The sequence below is a fragment of the Ambystoma mexicanum genome, chromosome 7q, assembly GCF_040938575.1.
Source record: "Ambystoma mexicanum isolate Mex_15411 chromosome 7q, UKY_AmexF1_1, whole genome shotgun sequence".
Classification (NCBI taxonomy): Eukaryota; Metazoa; Chordata; class Amphibia; order Caudata; family Ambystomatidae; genus Ambystoma; species Ambystoma mexicanum.
The window spans coordinates 485,662,036-485,679,369 of record NC_090941.1 but is presented as its reverse complement, the minus strand read 5'-3'; the positions used below and the strand labels follow the sequence as shown (position 1 = coordinate 485,679,369).

Below are 17,334 nucleotides of genomic sequence, written 5' to 3'. Positions count from 1 at the left end.
ACCTGTAGTAGAGAAGCACTCGGAGCTGAAACAGTGCTAGAGGGGACCACACCTAGAATTGGAGTATTAAGGGGCAAATTACTTTTCATGCCTGGCTAGAGCTTGCAACTTAACATTTTTACCCTTGAATTTTGTTGTTTTTGCGTATTGAATTGATAATTTATTTATATTGCGCTCATACACAGGTGTTACAGAGCGCGATGTTGGGTTTGTCCCTATATAACAATGGCATCATTTACATAAGGATTTCATGGCATGAGTCAAGGAAAATGGATAATTATGTTAAACAAGCATTTGGTGTTTTTTTAATTTTTTTTAAATGATTTTTTTGCCTGAAACCCTACCAATATAAACTCATCTGTTTGACTATACAGGTTAAGGGAAGAGTACGCCTTCTAAAAAGACCAGATGCAATCCCTGCCATAAGAGAGGTAAGGCACTCCCCATGTAACAATTCAGAGAAAATGTATTTTTTTTAATCTGCAGATGTAGCTAGGAAAATGAATCCAAGATTGATTACAGGCCTGGGTGCAAGTGAGCTGTCTAGAAAGATTAGGTGTATCAGTGGAAGCACCTCAGGGTATCCATATCCTTCTTAAATCTTGCATATTATTATTCATTTGAAGTGCAGTATATTCAGTGACATTGTACCAGAGAATAGCATGCATTTGTTGTGTCCCTCAGTCTGACTCTTAAGCACCATACTTGAAGCAGCAGTGCTGTACCTTGCTTGCTGCAACAGTTCCTGAATAGGCTTCGTCTCCTCACCAGCATTGTAGGATGTTTTAATCAGGAGACTCGAATTCAGGGGAACTTTCCACCCACCCCAAACCAGGCATGTAGAATTTTCCTTTGTTTAATCAAGTTCTTTTTATGAAGCTGGTACTCACAATTTAATAACTTTGATGCCTTACAGCTTCCCTCCCCTTCGGGACAAGAAACGGGCAGGGTTGCACGGAAGGTGTTTTTATTAACAAAATAGAAATTATTGAATCTTATTAAAGATAAGCCAATTCTTTATTCATAAAAGGCCAATGATAAGAAATAATCAACACACTAGTCACTTGAGTTTCTAATGCTACCGTTATTGAGCTAGAGACTTTTGTAACACACCATCACCATAGCTATCTATGCGTTTAATTCACCCTGAGCACGCAGGCACCATGGATTGAATGCATGAGAGTCCAGGAGGAATCTTCCATTTGTTAAAAACAACAAATTAGTTTAAAATATTCCTGCCTACCCAATTCTCACTACTTACCCTTTATTCAAAATACCACCCCCATTACTCAGTAGACATGTCCGAATTTCAACTGGATTTTATACTCCATTACAACAGAGTACTAGACCTTCATGTATGTAGGTGGCTTGTATAAAGGAAAGTATGTTTAACATGTACGTAAGCTAGATTTCCTTCCATGATGTTTCTATTTTCCATGATGTTTCTATTTTCCATGATGTTTCTATTTTCCATGATGTTTCTATTTAATTATCGTGTAAAAGCGTACATTCGAATGGATTGTGTCCTCCAACGTATTCCACATCTTTGACATTTAATGTCCACAGCTATGTACTTTGGAAACTTTTTCGGCAGAGGGCGTCCTGTGTCTATGGCGTTGGGTCGATGTCCCTTGAAGGCCGGCGTCGAGGGCGATGTCCCCGGATGTTATAAATAGTACACATGGCGTCTGTAGCCTCAGTTCAGCTTTTTCCGCGAACGTGTTTGCCTCCAAGACTTGGCGTGCCTTGTGTATTCCTTGTGAATATGTCTTCTTCTTCAACCCCTCTGACTCTGCATCTGGCTTCAAGACTTGTCGGGACTGCAAGTCAAAAATTTAGATTACCGACCCACATTGCATTTGTTTGTGATGCTTGGGTGAGAGTCACGACACTGATGCTGACTGCTAAGGCCTTGCGGGAGCGTAAGGGGAAGCTTGAGGTAGGTAGGGGTTCTGAGCCCAGTAAGTCCCGCAAATCGAAGTCGAAGGGGATGTCTACCGACGATTCGAGGGATGACTCTCCGCGTCGGGAGGAGTACTGGGGTTCTCTGTCCTGGAGTGGTTCCTGCCATTCGTTCTCCTCGTCTCTGCATTCTAGGAAGCGCCGTCAGCGGTCGCCTTCCCCGTCCTGCTCAGAGGATGGAGCCACGAGGAAAGTGGCTTTCCCAACAAAGTCCTCAACTCGGGAGGAATGGGCTGCCTTTCGAGAGCAGATGTTGGCGATTTTTCAATCGCAGGGCACAGTTACGTTCGCGCCTTCTAATGAAGCAGGCAAGGAACGGTCTCGTACCATGGCTTGCACGCCTTCCGACTCGGGTCCTCGACGCGATGCTCATCGGGAATCTTCGAGGTGCCGTTCGGACAAGGCTCAGGATAGTTGCAAGAGACGTGCTTCCAGGTCTTGGTCCTCGTCTCCAGCGAGACAGCAGAAACGGGGTAAGAGTTCAAGGTCCGCGTCGACTCCATCGTCGCTGTGTCCGTCGGATACCAACGTCGAAGCTTTGCCTTCATTCCAGCCCTCGGCGCTGTTGTCGACGTCCACACGGAAGCCTTTGGCACCCTCAACGCCTTCGGGGCTTTTTGGCCGAAATTTACAGTTGGAGATCTCCGATACTGTAGATCCTCCAAGGAAGGCTCCTTAGAAGTCTGTGAGGCCTGTGGTGGACTCCAGACCCTCTTCTGTCCCGAGGAAGCGCTTTTCCCTCCCTTTGGATGACATATATGAGGAGGAGGAAAGGTCAGACTTTGATATGGACTCTGTTGAGCCAGATGTGGCTCCTGTCTTTTCTGGGGACAGTCAATTGGATGAGTTGAGGCAAACTCTTCATGATGCCAGTGGTTTGGACACTTCTCCGGAAGTATAATTTGGCAGGCCTGAGCCTGGGACTCCGGCTGAGTCGTCCAACAGGAGGCTCATGGCTAGGGTCACGGAGTATCTGGGCTGGTCCGGTGTGGCGGCTGCTTGGCAGTCACCGGAATCTCTTCCGGCTGTTAACAAATCGTTAACCAAAAAATACTGCCCTTCTGGTAGCGACCCCAGCTACCTTTCGTCTCACCCCGCTCCCGAGAGTTTGGTGGTTCAGGCGGCTACGGCCACCTCGAGGCAGGCGACGTACCCTACCATCCATCCTGACAGAGATGACAAACGCTTTGACGGTTGGGCACGCAAGGTGTTTTCTGTGGGGAGTATGGCGTTGAAGTCTGCCAACTCCACTTGTGCCTTGGCAAGGTTTTCACACACTCTGTGGAATTGTATTTCTCTAGCGGCGGAGCATAGTCCCGAAGGGGAAGAAAGGGATGGGTCCTTGCTCGTGCAAGATGGCAAGGATGCCACGTGTGAATCCCTTCAGTCGGGTTTGTTAGCCGGTCCATGGCTGCGAGCACCATCATACGCAGATTTACGTGGTTGCGGGAGTCGGGTTTTGCTCTGGATGTGCAAAGCCGTCTTTTGAACATGCCCTTTGATGGTGCGCATTTGTTTGGCATCAAGGCTGACGAGAGCCTTGAGAGGTTGCAGAACTCAAAAGCTGCTGCTAAATCTTTGCGCGCAGCTGTGCATCAACCTCTGCCTTTTTGTCCTAGGGATACTTATAAGGATGGGTACTCCCAAAGTTTTTTGTTGTCGGGGGGGGGGGGGGTCAAGGATGGAGGAAGGGAGATTTTAAAGAGAAAGAGAAAAGCCCAGACTGACTACCCCTCTCACTTTGGTCTGTCAAAGAACACAGGGAAGGGATGCACTAAAACCTGCTTAATAATAGAGCAGAAAACTACACCTGTTGGGTGAAAGGTTAATTAAGACTGGATACTTAATTACAAAAGTAGAAATTTCTTTTAATATTTTCTTTGTTTAAAAAATTGTTAATAAAAACAGACAGTTACAAATTACAACATGCATTCATCAACAGTTACATATCAATCCATAAATTGTATGAGTCCAAGGTGCTACAGTTAACATGTATTTTAAGCATAGTTGTCAATTTTAATATGCGTGACACCAGAAAAAACACAATTGGGTTTTCCTATAGTCGACATATGTTTCGGCCTTTTTGAAATGCCAACGTGGTGAGCGCTGGTCAATGAAATAATTATACGGCCATCTTCAGGACGGTCTTGCTTATTGAGAAACTTAGTTTCTTGCCCCTTGAGCATGTGGAGTGTCACATCTGTGGTCGACAATGATGATTGAAGACCATGGAGTGGGGGCTTCTGGAACCGTTATTTGGATGCCAGGAGCCGGAACCGAATAGCACCTCTATGTAGGTGGGGGCCTCAGCGGAGCAATTATTTCAGAAGAGGAAGAAAAAGTGGATAGCTATATGAATTCAAGCTTTGTCCTGTGGTATTCATCTGTGGTAATGTCAAACATCTCATGTCTGTTGGTATAGGCAATATGTTCCGCGCTGGGGTCGCTCGGTCCGCGCTGTAGACGCTTTCATGAGACATGAGATGTTTGGCATTACTACAGATGAATACCACAGGACAAAGCTTGAATTCATATAGCTATCCACTTTTTCTTCCTCTTCTGAAATAATTGCTTCGCTGAGGCCCCCACCTACATAGAGGTGCTATTCGGTTCCGGCTCCATCATTGTCGACCACAGATGTGACACTCCACATGCTCAAGGGGCAAGAAACTAAGTTTCTCAATAAGCAAGACCGTCCTGAAGATGGCCGTATAATTATTTCATTGACCAGCACTCACCACATTGGTATTTCAAAAAGGCCGAAACATATGTGGACTATAGGAAAACCTAATTGTGTTTTTTCTGGTGTCTCGCATATTGAAATTGACAACTATGCTTGAAATACATAACTGTAGCACCCTGGACTCATACAATTTATGGATTGATATGTAACTGTTGACGAATGCATGTTGTAATTTGTAACTGTCTGTTTTTATTAACAATTTTTTAAACAAAGAAAATATTAAAAGAAATTTCTACTTTTGTAATTAAGTATCCAGTCTTAATTAACGTTTCACCCAACAGGTGTAGTTTTCTGCTCTATTATTAAGCAGGTTTTAGTGCATCCCTTCCCTGTGTTCTTTGACAGACCAAAGAGAGAGGGGTAGTCAGCCTGGGCTTTTCTCTTTCTTTTTGTCCTAGGGACAGCAGTGGAGGGGAGGTTCTTTTCGTTTCTACTCCTCCTTTGGTAGAACGAGAGAGGCTGCCAGTCAAAGGGGTCAGCATAAAAGTACCTGTGGAGGTGGGGGAAATAGAGGTGCTGAGGCAGCTGACTCTTTGCCTTCAGGCACTGCCTCAGCTGCTCCAAAACAGTCATGAGGCCATATCCCATGGTTCGCCGGTTGGGGGCAGACTGTCTCAGCATCTCGAAGAGTGGCGAGCCATTACTTCGGATGCGTGGGTGCTGGATACAATCGCCCACATCTACAATGGACCCTCACCTGGGCAGGAGACCCCCTACCTTCCAGGGCTGCAGGAGCAGCGCCACACGACGACCGCCGAGCAGCTACAGCACTGCAGGGTCAGCGTGACGCCTACTCCCTTTGCACTTAGTCTATTTGCCCTGCCATTTGATAGTTGCATTTAGCCTCTATTTGCCTTGCCATTTGATTGTTGTATTTAATATCTATCTGCCTGCCATCTGATAGTTGCATATAGTCTCTATTTGCCTTGCCATTTGAGTATTGCATTTAACATCTATCTTCCCTGACATTTATCACATTTTGCCATCCAGACTCGTTAGTACAACCTACACCCAACAGAATGTACTTACCAGGCATCTTCTCAGTACTGCTGAGAGTAATTTACTACCTTATCTACTCATCCAGAGACTCAAGCATCACCTTTAGCGTTGCCTCCATAGGCTCCACTCTTCCTACCATCATGTCTTATGCCGACCCTCTACCACCTACACTCACCATCATACCCACTCTGCCCCACCTGTCCACGCCTTGTAGCCCATCTACCAGAAATATCAGAATACGGGCCAGGCTACCCAAACTACATGAACCTCGTGCCAGGGATTCCACCCAGTCCAACCTAACTAACCGGACCCCACTTATGCACACAGTCACTCCCACCAACCGTCCCATGAACAGACCTAAACATATCCTAACTAATACTTCAACCAAGTATAAGCCTCCCAACACAGCCATACCTACCCAGACGAAAAATATCACCCGCCCATTAGAGGCACCTTAATGAATGCGCGCTCTGTAGTAGCCCATGCCACAGATATAGCAGACCTCATTCTAGAAGAAAAACTAGACTTCCTAGCTATCATTGAGTCCTGGCTCCATGCAGCCACTGGCCCAGCTCTCTCGTTGGCTATCCCCGATGACTATACTATCCTCCGAGCGGACGGAACTGAATCTAGAGGCAGAGGTCTCGCCATAATTGCCAAAACACACTTCAACATTAGACTTGCCACCACAGATAACCTCACATCTTGCAAATCTCTCTCAGCTAAACTGCCTACTGCCAACTCCCAAACCATCACCATTCACTTATTTTACAGACCTTCTGGGCCTTTAGGCTCTTTTGAGGAAGACCTCACTACCATCCTTACTAACAACCTGAAGAACACTTCACAGAGCCTCATTTTAGGAGATTTGATCCTAGGCCTTAATGACCCTAAAGACCCCTAGGCTACCCTCATCGACAATACCTTGTCAGAATTAGGCTTTACCCAAAGAGTGTCCACCCCTACCGACAACAAAGGGAGAACCCTTGACTGGGTCGCAGACCATAACTGTGTGCTTCCATCATCGCCATCTCCCCCCAACCATGGTCCGACCACCATCTCCTTACCTTCGCCCATGAAGCCTCAAGCCCCATCTCCAAAAACCCACTAGCCACATCATCCCTATTAGAAACAAGAAGAACATTACAGCGGAAAAACGTATCCCCCTTATTCTCCCGACCCTGAACCAACTCTTAGTAACTTCCAATCCTCACCACCTCGTAGAAGGTTACAACAAAATCATGCGATCAGCACTAGACGCCATTGCTCTGCTAAAACGGAGAAAAAGCAAACCAAAAAAACACCTGAACACGTGGTTCTCTACCCACTTAAAAGCTCTCAGATCAGAGAAACGTAAAAAGGAACTAGCTTGGAGACAATCTCCCACAGACAACAATAAGTTGATCCTCAATAAAATAGCAGCCACATACAAAAAAGAAATCATAATCGCAAAACAAGAATCTTATAACCAGAGAATATCACAAGCCAATTCTAGCACCAAAGAACTGTTTACCATCATCAAAGAGCTGGAAACACCAGTCCCTGTCCCAGACACATGCGTGAAAGATAAACAATGGTGCACCAATGTCCAAAGTGCCCTCTACAACAAAGTCACAGGCCTACAAATCAAAATTAAAAACAAAAAAGAATCCCTAACCAACTCCACAAACTCTACCAACACCCCCCCCCCAACCCTATACCCAACCCACTCTCCCGCTTCAGCTTCTCTAAAGTCTCCACTTTAGAAGTGGAAAAAATGATCCTCGGCCTCAAACCTTCTAACTGCCAAGGCGACCCTTGCCCCTCAAATCATTAAGGACGCGGAAAGAGACCTCTCACCATTCATCACCAAACTCATTAACGCCTCTGTCTCATCAAACATTGTCCCCAAAAATCTTAGAGTCCTCGGTTCTCCCTTTACTCAAAAAACCCTCCCTAGACACATCTATACCAACTAACTACAGACCCATCACAACTGCCCCCTTCCTACTCAAAATATTAGACAAGACAGCTTACCTACAAATACAACAATACCTTGAATTAAACCATCTCCTGGGAATCCAGCAATCGGGTTTCAGACCCCAACACGGGACAGAGACTGCCCTCATCGATTTCAAAGCTCAAATCGATACCCTTAGAGATAACTGGAAAACTGCTTACTACTTCTTCTTGATCTCTCTGCAGCATTTGATTTAGTAGATCATAAAATTCAGCCCATTTCTCCCAAGAAGCTATAGGTTGGATTGAATCCTTCCTGAACAGGTCTATGCGTGTCTTCGCTACCTCAGCATCCGCTGACCCTATCCCAATCAACTGCGGGGTCCCCCAGGGATCATGCGTCTCCCCCACATTGTACAACGTGTTCACGAAGCCCCTGTTTGATCTTGATGGTCTGGGTATCACCTACACTAATTACGCCGACGAGACCCATATCCTCATCCCGTTGACGGGAGATTACAATAAGGATTTGGCCTTGGTGAACAGGGTGTACCTCATCATCCAGGCATGGATGGCCTCCCACAGTCTATGCCTGAATGATGACAAGACCAAACTCATTATCCTCGGTTCTACCCCTAACCTAAACAAATTGGATCATAACTACACCAACTTCATCATAGATGGCAACTCTATCAAGGTAGCCAAGGAAGTTAAAACCTTAGGAATTTACCTAGACTCCTCCCTCTACTTCCGCAAACAGGTTAGTTCTATGGCCTCCTCCACAGCCCACACTTGCAAACTAATAAGAGAAGCCAAACCCTTTCCTTTCCACCCAGAGCTGTAGTACCTTAGCTAGAGCCCTTATACTATCAGAATTGGACTATTGTAACGCCCTTTACGTAGGAGCCAACAAATATGTTACAAACAAAATCCAGATTCTGCAAAACAATGCTCTCAGAGCAGCACTTAGGATTCCCAAGAGAGCACACATTTCCAACATGAGGAGAGCCCATAACTGGCTCACCACCACTGACAAAATCCTGCTCAAAGTAGCCTCCTTAACTCATAAATGCCTCAAAAATGCAGCCCCCTGCTACTTGGTAGACAGAATAAAAAGATACACCCCCCAACCGACCTACCAGAACCGCCAATGCCAACCTACTCCTAGTTCCCAGGTTCAAACAAACCAAAAACAGGTGGCAAAAGCTTTCAGGTGAAAGCAGCCCAACACTGGAACTCCCTGCCACTGTCTTTAAGGGCACTGCAAACTTACCCTCACTTTAGATGCAACTACATTCAGTGGATAAAGGACAATGACCAATAACTCGGCTGCCTTCCCTATGTATACCTGGAAATATGTATATTTGTAAACTGTTTATCCCTGTCGTAACTACGATAAAGGACATCAGCCAATAACTTACCTGCCTACCCGATGTATACCTGTGAATATGTACATTTGTAACTGTTTATCACTGCCGTAGCTGTTGTACCTATGCTCACTCTGTAATTACTGTACAGCACTGTAACCAAGCTGAGAATAACCTTGCTGCTCCTGCGCCCTTATACCTGCGGGTCTGGCGCGCAATATAAATAAACAAACTGCCTTCCCTTCCTAAAGCGGCCACACGACAATCCACCGGGGAATCTCTCTTTGAAGCTTCCGGATCTGCTCTTTGTGCAGGAAATCTTGACCCTGCTAGAGAAAGGTGCTATAGAACTGGTACCTGTAGCGGAGAGGAACAAGGGATGGTATTCCCCTTATATTTTTATTCCAAAGAAAGACTGGGGATTGAGACCCCTTCTGGACTTGCGTTGGTTGAACAAACTTCTCAGGAAGGACAAGTTGAGGATGGTCACTCTTTCTCAAGTCCTCCAGGCTCTTCAACTTCAGGATTGGTTGGTGTCTCAGGACCTACAGGATGCTTACTTTCATGTGCCGATTCATCCCAAGCACAGAAAGTACCTGAGGTTTGCGGCTAGCGACTCGCACTTTAAGTTTCGGGTCCTGCCATTCGGATTGACCTCCGCCCGAGTGTCTTCCCCAAGCTAATGGTGGTGGTGACAGTGCCTCTCAGGCGAGGGGGGGCGGCGGGGGGATTCACGTCTACCCCTACCTGGACGACTGGCTTATCCGTGCGTGTTTTTCCGCGCAAGCATTGGATCACCTGGGTCTCACCTGCCGCTCCCTCCACAGGCTGGGCTTCTCCCTCAATTTCAAGAAGTCGCATCTGACAATTTCCCAACAGGTCCAGTACATCAGGGCTGTGTTGGACACGTCCTTGGGGAAGTGCTCGCCTTCCATTGTGTAGATGGTGGACAGGTTTCAACATGCCCAGAGTCTCCCGGCTTTCGAATTCTTAAGGTTACTCAGCCTCATGGCTACCTGCATTTTTCTGGTGCCAGAGGTCAGGCTGAGGATGAGATCCCTGCAATTGGTCCTCAAGATGCAGTGGTTGCAGTTCTCAGGCAAGATGTTGGATCCCGTTCAGATTCCACTCTCGGTCTCACAGGATCTTCTGTGGTGGGCCAACAAAGGGAACCTGATGAAGGGGGAGCCGTTTTGGCAACCATGGCCGGAACTGACTGTAGTGATGGGCGCTTCCCTCACAGGATGGGGGCGCTCATGCAGACGACTTGACCGCCAGCGGTCGTTGGTCTCTGTCGGAGTCCAGACTCCACATCAACCTGTTAGAGGTGAGGGCCATCAGGCTAGCCCTGAAGGCTTTTCTGCAGTCTGTGCGGCGGGAAGAGGGAGGGGGCCAGGATAGCATGGTACCCGGACCTTCTGGAAATGTCCATCTGCCCTCCACGCCGTCTTCCCTACCGAGAGGATCTGCTCTCGCGAGGGGGTGGAGGGGTCAGGTTCCCCATCCAGAGGTCAGGACTCTCAACCTTCATGCTTGGTATCTGAAAGGTTGAGATATAAGGATTGGGACCTCCCAGATGATGTGATGGAGGTGTTGCTTTCGGCCAGAAGGCCAGCGACAAAATCCCTGTACCGTTAGCGTAAGTTTTGCAACTGGTGCAGAGGACAAAATGTTGATCCTTTTCAGTGTTCCATTCCTGTGGTTTTGTCTTTCTTACTTTCTTTGGGCCACAGGGGCCTTCAAGTAGGTACCATTAAAGGTACCATTAAAGGTCACCTGGCGCCGCTCTCTATATTTTAGCGCTCATCTGAAGAATGCTCTTACTTTAAGATTCCTTTAATTTTTCAATTTCTTAAAGGACTGACTAATGTGTTCCCGCCGTCCCCTTTCCAGGTGCTGGTTTGGGATTTGAATTTGGTTTTGAAATTTCTAATTGGTGCTCCGTTTGAACCTTTTGCACTCTTGTCCTTCAAGACAGTGTTCTTGGTTGCGGTTACTTCCGCTCGCAGGGTGAGTGAATTGCAGGTACTTTCATCTAAGCCGCCCATTACTGTGTTCCACAAGGACAGGGTTGAACTGAGGGTACGTCCTTCCTTTCTACTTAAGGTAGCTTCTGAATTTCATTTGAGCCAGAAAGTGATTCTTCCTTCTTTCTATCCTCCTCCTCATCCTGGTAAGGAAGAGGAGCGACTCCATAGGTTGGACCCTAGGAGAGCTTTGACCTTTTATATTTCTAGGATGTTCAGGGTCAGAGTGGACGATCAACTCTTTGTGGGATATGCTGGACACCGATTGTGCCAGGCTGTTACAAAACAGACCTTGTCCAGGTGGATTATCCTCACTATTACTGAATGCTACCGATGGGCGGGAAAGGACCCTCCTGAAGGGTTGCGAGCTCATTCCACTAGGGGCATGGCTACTTCCACAGCCCTACAACGGGGAGTTCCTATTAGGTATATTTGTGATGCAGCCCCATGGGCTTCTATCCACTCCTTTGTTGAACATTATTCCCTGGATACCATCCATGGTCATAATATGGCCTTTGGTAAGGCAGTTCTTTTTCCGCCATCTGATTGGGTACTCTAAATTCTTTTCCCTCCTCCATTTTCTGCAACTGGTAACGTTCTTTCGATTAGATGTTCCTCCAACGTATTCCACATCTCTCTCCCAGCCTGCCCCTCTGGAGAATTTCCTATGCGATTGCAGCTTACGTTTCCGCAATGCTATGTGCAGTCAAGCAGGCATTGTATTGGTGCCACACGTTATGGGGGGGAAACACATTAATTGAGGCTACGGGCGCTGTGCGTTTTATTTATAACATCCGGTGACGTCGCCCTCGACGGAGGCCTTCGAGGGACATCGACCCGACGCCATCGACGCAGGACGCCCTCTGCCGAAAAAGTTTCTGAAGTACACAGCTGTGGACATTACATGTCAAAGATGTGGAATACGTTGGAGGAACATCCAATCGAAAGAACGTTACCAGTTGGTAAGTGACTCTAGTTCTCACTTTCAAATGGATACCTTAAACAGCGAGAAAATGGGTAGCCAATAATCACCCTCTCCCTTTTGTCTGGAACAACTTGGCTTTAACAACGGTATTCTGCTCGATGGCGTATCCAGGAAGTGACTTTAATTACTTTGTTTGTGTAGATAAGCACACAGTGAGATGTCCTATGCTCATCTGTACTTGTACATTGCAAAGAAAAGGAGTCAGGATCTTCCTGTATACAGACCATATGTACTGTTTCAATGATCTATAATTCCAGAAACACATACGCTTATTAAATATTTACTTATTTCCCAGGATGTACAGTCAGTTTCTATACTCCACGCCTCAGTACTTAAATAACGGGGCCATGATTTAATCCAATACCTCTTATGAGATCACTCGCCTCAGGATTATTTCCCATTTAGATCATACTCGCAAATTAATTCTTTCTGTTTTGTAACAGACAGGTGGGCACCCTCTTAAGAATTGATTCAATTACCCCCCTGTAGGAGCAGGTGGGCATTAGTCAGCAAGATGGGATCAGTTTTCCTCCATCTGTTGTCTCTTCCACTGAAGAAGGCCTGGGTCTTTAACTCCTGCTAGGCCTCATTTGCAGTCTCTGCTAATATTCTACCACTGAGTCCAAAGGAGAGCAATCTATTCCTTCTCCTTTCTGTTATCAATTCTTTCTCTCCATCAGTCAATGAGTGAGTGAGTCTGTCAGTGTCTGTCCCTGAGTGTGTGTTAAATCTTATATAGAACAGTAACCCCACCTTTTTGAGGTGTGTATACTGTCCCCCATCTCGTTGATATGTGATTGGACAATGTTCCAAAAGTGACATCACAATAGGTGCATTTCTCTGTAGTCATTGGGCATAATAATGAAGCAGGCATTCTGATGGGAGTAACTTCTAAACCCAGTTTCCCTCCCATTTAATCTGACGCCATCTCAGTGATTTCTTGCATTGCATATTGTAACATTTTCAGGTAATCAATTCCACACATTACCATTTTACTAATTTGCTCACCAGATTCCTTTCTGGCACAAATCAATTGATGCACTTATCATAATACCATGAATGGGTACTGCATTATAGATTTTTTTGTTCTTCTATTTAACTCAATTCTACTGTTAAGTAAGATTTTCATGACAAATCTTCCTGACCTGTGTCAAACCCAGAACATTTTGCGTGGACTTGGTAACTATTTTATCTGGTCCCTATGTGAAGGGGAATCTTTTTTTCCCCCTCTCACCTAGTCTTTTACTCTTTTTATGGGTGACCGTTTTATGTCTCTCCATAGTGTATGGCTGAAGTTGTAGTTTCCTACAACTTTTGGGCTCAGGCTGGGTGGCCCTTTTGGGCTCCCCCGTTAATTTCTCTTTTTTCTGTACTTGTGTGAACTACTGTTCCCAAGTAGTAAAGGGGGATTTCCATCCGCTTTACATTTTGTATAAGTGAGCCAGCACACCCCATCCTATGCAGAGTGCTGTGGGAATACAACGTATCCCCTTTCTTACTTACCTGATAACATTTTGTTACAATTGCAAGTTTACTAGAATGGCTGGTGGCAGTGCAACTACTTTTATGACTTTTAGTCACTTTTACTCGCAGGCTGTTAATTCAGCCTTGGCAATGCACAGGAGGTCCACCATTTTGCTAAAATGGTAGGCTCCTTCTTTTTTCCTGTGTGTTTGCTGTTTCTGAGGTCTTCCCCTGCCATTCTAGGTGAGAACGACCTCAGTGGAAGTTTTGTCTTCAGCGAGAATCCTTTGGATTCCCCGTTCAGGCTCCAGAGTGTCTGAGAAGGCTTGAAGTGAGGGAGGAGTCCAAAGCTCAGCAGCCCTTTTGTCTTCAACCTTTCCTGAAAGGAACCACCTCACAGTGGGGGGCTGGCTGTCCTGATTGGACAGCTAGGCCTCCCATTTCTGTAAAATGCAGGGAGAGAATGCAGAAGTTGTGCTGTGGTTCCTGATAAAAACTCAGAACCTGGAAGCTGCTGAAAGGTCGACCACTGGAGCTGAAGGCGAAGAGGAAGATAAAGAAACTACGGCTGTAGTGATTTCCAGCGAACAGAGAGCCTGTTGTGTAACGGGAGCCTGCTGTTACCCTTCCTTCCAATCGACTTTTGGGGTGTCCCATAAACTATGACCATGACGCAGAGCCTGGTGAGATCCTCTGGGCTCAGGAAGACCTGCATTTTAGGCCATCCCACGTCATGCTGCAATACCCTGGGACCTTGAGCAATTGTGCAGTGCACAGTGTTCCGAATTTCAAATCGCGCTGAAACTTTGGAGTCATCCTGCTGGAACTCCAGAGGCTGAATTTGAGTCCAAAAAGTCCACTCACCAGAGTGCTGGACCTGATAAATGACGAGAATCCGGCCAGCGATATTCAGTCTTCTCCTGGCTCCTGAAAAGGGCACCAAAACCACAGAGCCGCATCCAGCCACAAAGAAACTCTTGCTTGGAGCATTCCCCGTTGATCCCTGCTGCAAAATCCCTTCCAGTGTCCTGTCTTCAGTCTTCATGACAAGGAATTCATCAACAGGGTTTTTGGCAGCAGATCCTGAAGACGTCCTGCTGCAAACTCTTCTTTTCTGCTGTGGTACTGTGTTGGCTGGCGTATGACTTACCTTAAGCCTTGTGTGATTTCCTGTGTAGATTTTGGGGTGTTTCATGTGATTGGGAGTCCTCTCATCCAGTTCACCCAGGCCCACTGCTGGAATCCTTCTAGGGTGTCTCCTCTGAAGTCCCTGAACCCTAACTAACTCTAAAGTGAACTACTTGTTTTGAAGAGGCTTCCAATGGCTTTTCCTGCAACTGAACCCTATCTCACACTGCCTACATCTGGCACATAACTACTAGGGTGCCTCTTCTGCTTCTGAGAGAACTCATGCAATAGACTAGGGAAGAGCTGGATAAGAAAAGGATTCTGCCTTGAAAAGTATAACAAGTATTTAAAAGTTGATTACTTGTGAAAGTGTTGGTTGGTAACTGTCCCTCTGAAATAGGAGCAGTTAAGTTCTTACTATCCCTTGAATGTGCTTTGCCATTCTTAAAAGTATATAGGGTTTTACTGTCCCCGATTTGCTAAATACTAAATACTAGTGCATTCTAAAATAGTTGGTGCGTGTTAGTACTTGTTGCTGAGTAGCTGAAGGCCCTCTCCCCCCGAGAAAGTATATGAGTTGTTTTACTAACACTGAACTGAGTTGTAAAAAGTAATGTTACAAGGAATACTTGTAACAGAGTCGGTTTGTTATGTGATTTCACAACTGAGTGTCACTGCATGACTGACAGGGTCTACTACCTTTGAAATACTGACTGGATTCAAAAAGTATATATAACCTGGTTTTACTCCCCAAGAATAGCTGATTGCATTCAGAATGTGTAACAGCCCTCCCTCCTAAGATAAGCCTGGCTACTCTGTCCATGCTAACTCATTCTTAGGTGGTAGCCTTACACCATGGGTGGAGCTTATGTACTACCTCAGATGTATGGTTTTATGAAGTCTTGGTAGGACTTTAGAAAAACTGTCCTAACATCTACATTTTATATTAAAATTGAAATGACCGGCTCCTCCATGCAGACGCTATGACATAGGACACACAAGCGTGTGCCATTTCTTTGAGACAAAATGCAAATTCGCCTAATTTGCATACTGACATTGACCGCACACAAAATGTGCTTTTCTTCCATCTAATGGAGCATTTCTAGCTGAACGTTGCAAGTTCATCTCTGTGAGAAGCATGGGTTCTATTTTCACATATCATTTTTTGGGGAGGTGGCATGAGCAGAATACAGATGTCAAGAGTTCAATTCTGGCTGTTGCTTGATTCAGGTTGCTTTCTCCCCATTGCTACTTTTAAAGCCAATTTGTCTGTGCCGTTACATCTTCCATTTTCCATGTTACATTTTCCATTAACGCAGTTTATCCATTTTGATAATTGCAGGATACTTTCTGATATTTGGACATTTTCATCTTGAGCCTTGTCAATTATAGTTTTATTTGAGTGTCTGCAAAACATTGCACTCTTTGTTTGCGTATACGTTTCCCAACTACTGTGTGCAGGCTGCAGCTTACATGTTGGATTTGAACATGGCTCCTTGCTCTGCATATTTCTTGTTAGATTTCCCTACAAATCCCCCCCCCCTTGCTCTTACTCCTTGTGTCAGCAAAAGGAGGACAAGGGAGTTGACCTAATTCTTTATTTTTTTCAGGTTTTCTTGAATTTGTCTTTTTTGGCGCCATCACTTTCCGCTCGAGGAACGATGAGTCTTCTTTTCCAACTAGATCTTCCCATTCTCTGTCTTGTTTTTTGTTTCTTTTCCTGTTGGGGGTCCCGTTTCCTGGTCCACAGGCCCTGGAAGGAATTTGTTAGTCGTCTACAGCGAGGGGTAGAAAGGCTGGTTTAGTGGCACATAGGGACACCATTTTATCATGGCAACTCATTTTCCTTTTTCTGTTCTTTCAAATTGACAACTTTTCTTCATGCCTAACTTCAGATGGCGCCTCAATCATTCGAAAAGCTGATCTAGGGTGACAGCTTTTCAATTGATTGATGTGGACCAATTTTTTCTTAACCAGATCCTCTTTTGGTATTCAGAGCTAATCGGCGACCGGAGAAAGTGTATTGATGACCAGAAAATCCCCTTGCCAGGAAGATAAAAAGGCCTTCTGGTTTCTCTGAAAATTATTTAGATATATCCGATCACCGACCTCACTTATTTATTTTCATACCGCCTTTTTTGTTTGTTTTGAGGTCGTAACGCATCCTCATCCTTTCAACAGACTTCTCCAGATTGCATTGGGCATATTCAAAATCATGTTGTAGATGCTCCCTCAAGTTCTCTATGTACTCATGGGTAGTTGAGGTATTTATCAATGTCTGCTCCTGAATTCGGTAAAGCAGATGCTTAGATAATACAATTTTTCATCCTGTCATGAATTCGAATGGAGGCATCTTGGTGGCAGAAGAAGGGGTAGATTGAATGGCCACCAGGTCAAGCCACACTCGGATGTCCCACTAGCCCCACAAACTTCTTCAAAATACTCAGAATTGTTTCGTTTCATTTCTCCACACCCCTGCTCAATGCTGGGCCGTAGGCAATGTGGCGTTTTCTTTTCACTCCTAAAATGTCCCACATCTTTGTCATCACCTCACTGTGGTAAAATGACTACCTCTATTGGACTCCATCCTTTTTGGAAGTCCGAATCAAGAAAAGATGTGGTTGATCATAACCGATTAACCCTCATAATGCTCTGAGGACTCTCTTGGTCTTAGAAGTGGGTGTATCTAGAACTGCTTTCACTTTTTCTCGTTGTTGACTA

The 17,334-nt window shown here is 45.5% G+C and overlaps 1 protein-coding gene across 3 annotated transcripts in view; it reads left to right on the top strand.

Annotated features, from left to right (window-relative positions):
- The window catches only part of TRIM13 (tripartite motif containing 13), a 510,415-nt gene that overhangs the window by 433,425 nt on the left and 59,656 nt on the right, over positions 1-17,334 (top strand). For all 3 annotated transcript variants that reach the window (XM_069639814.1, XM_069639815.1, XM_069639816.1), the window contains one exon: positions 375-431. In XM_069639814.1, the coding sequence (XP_069495915.1) occupies positions 375-431 (57 nt within the window). The remainder of the gene's footprint in view (positions 1-374; positions 432-17,334) is intronic.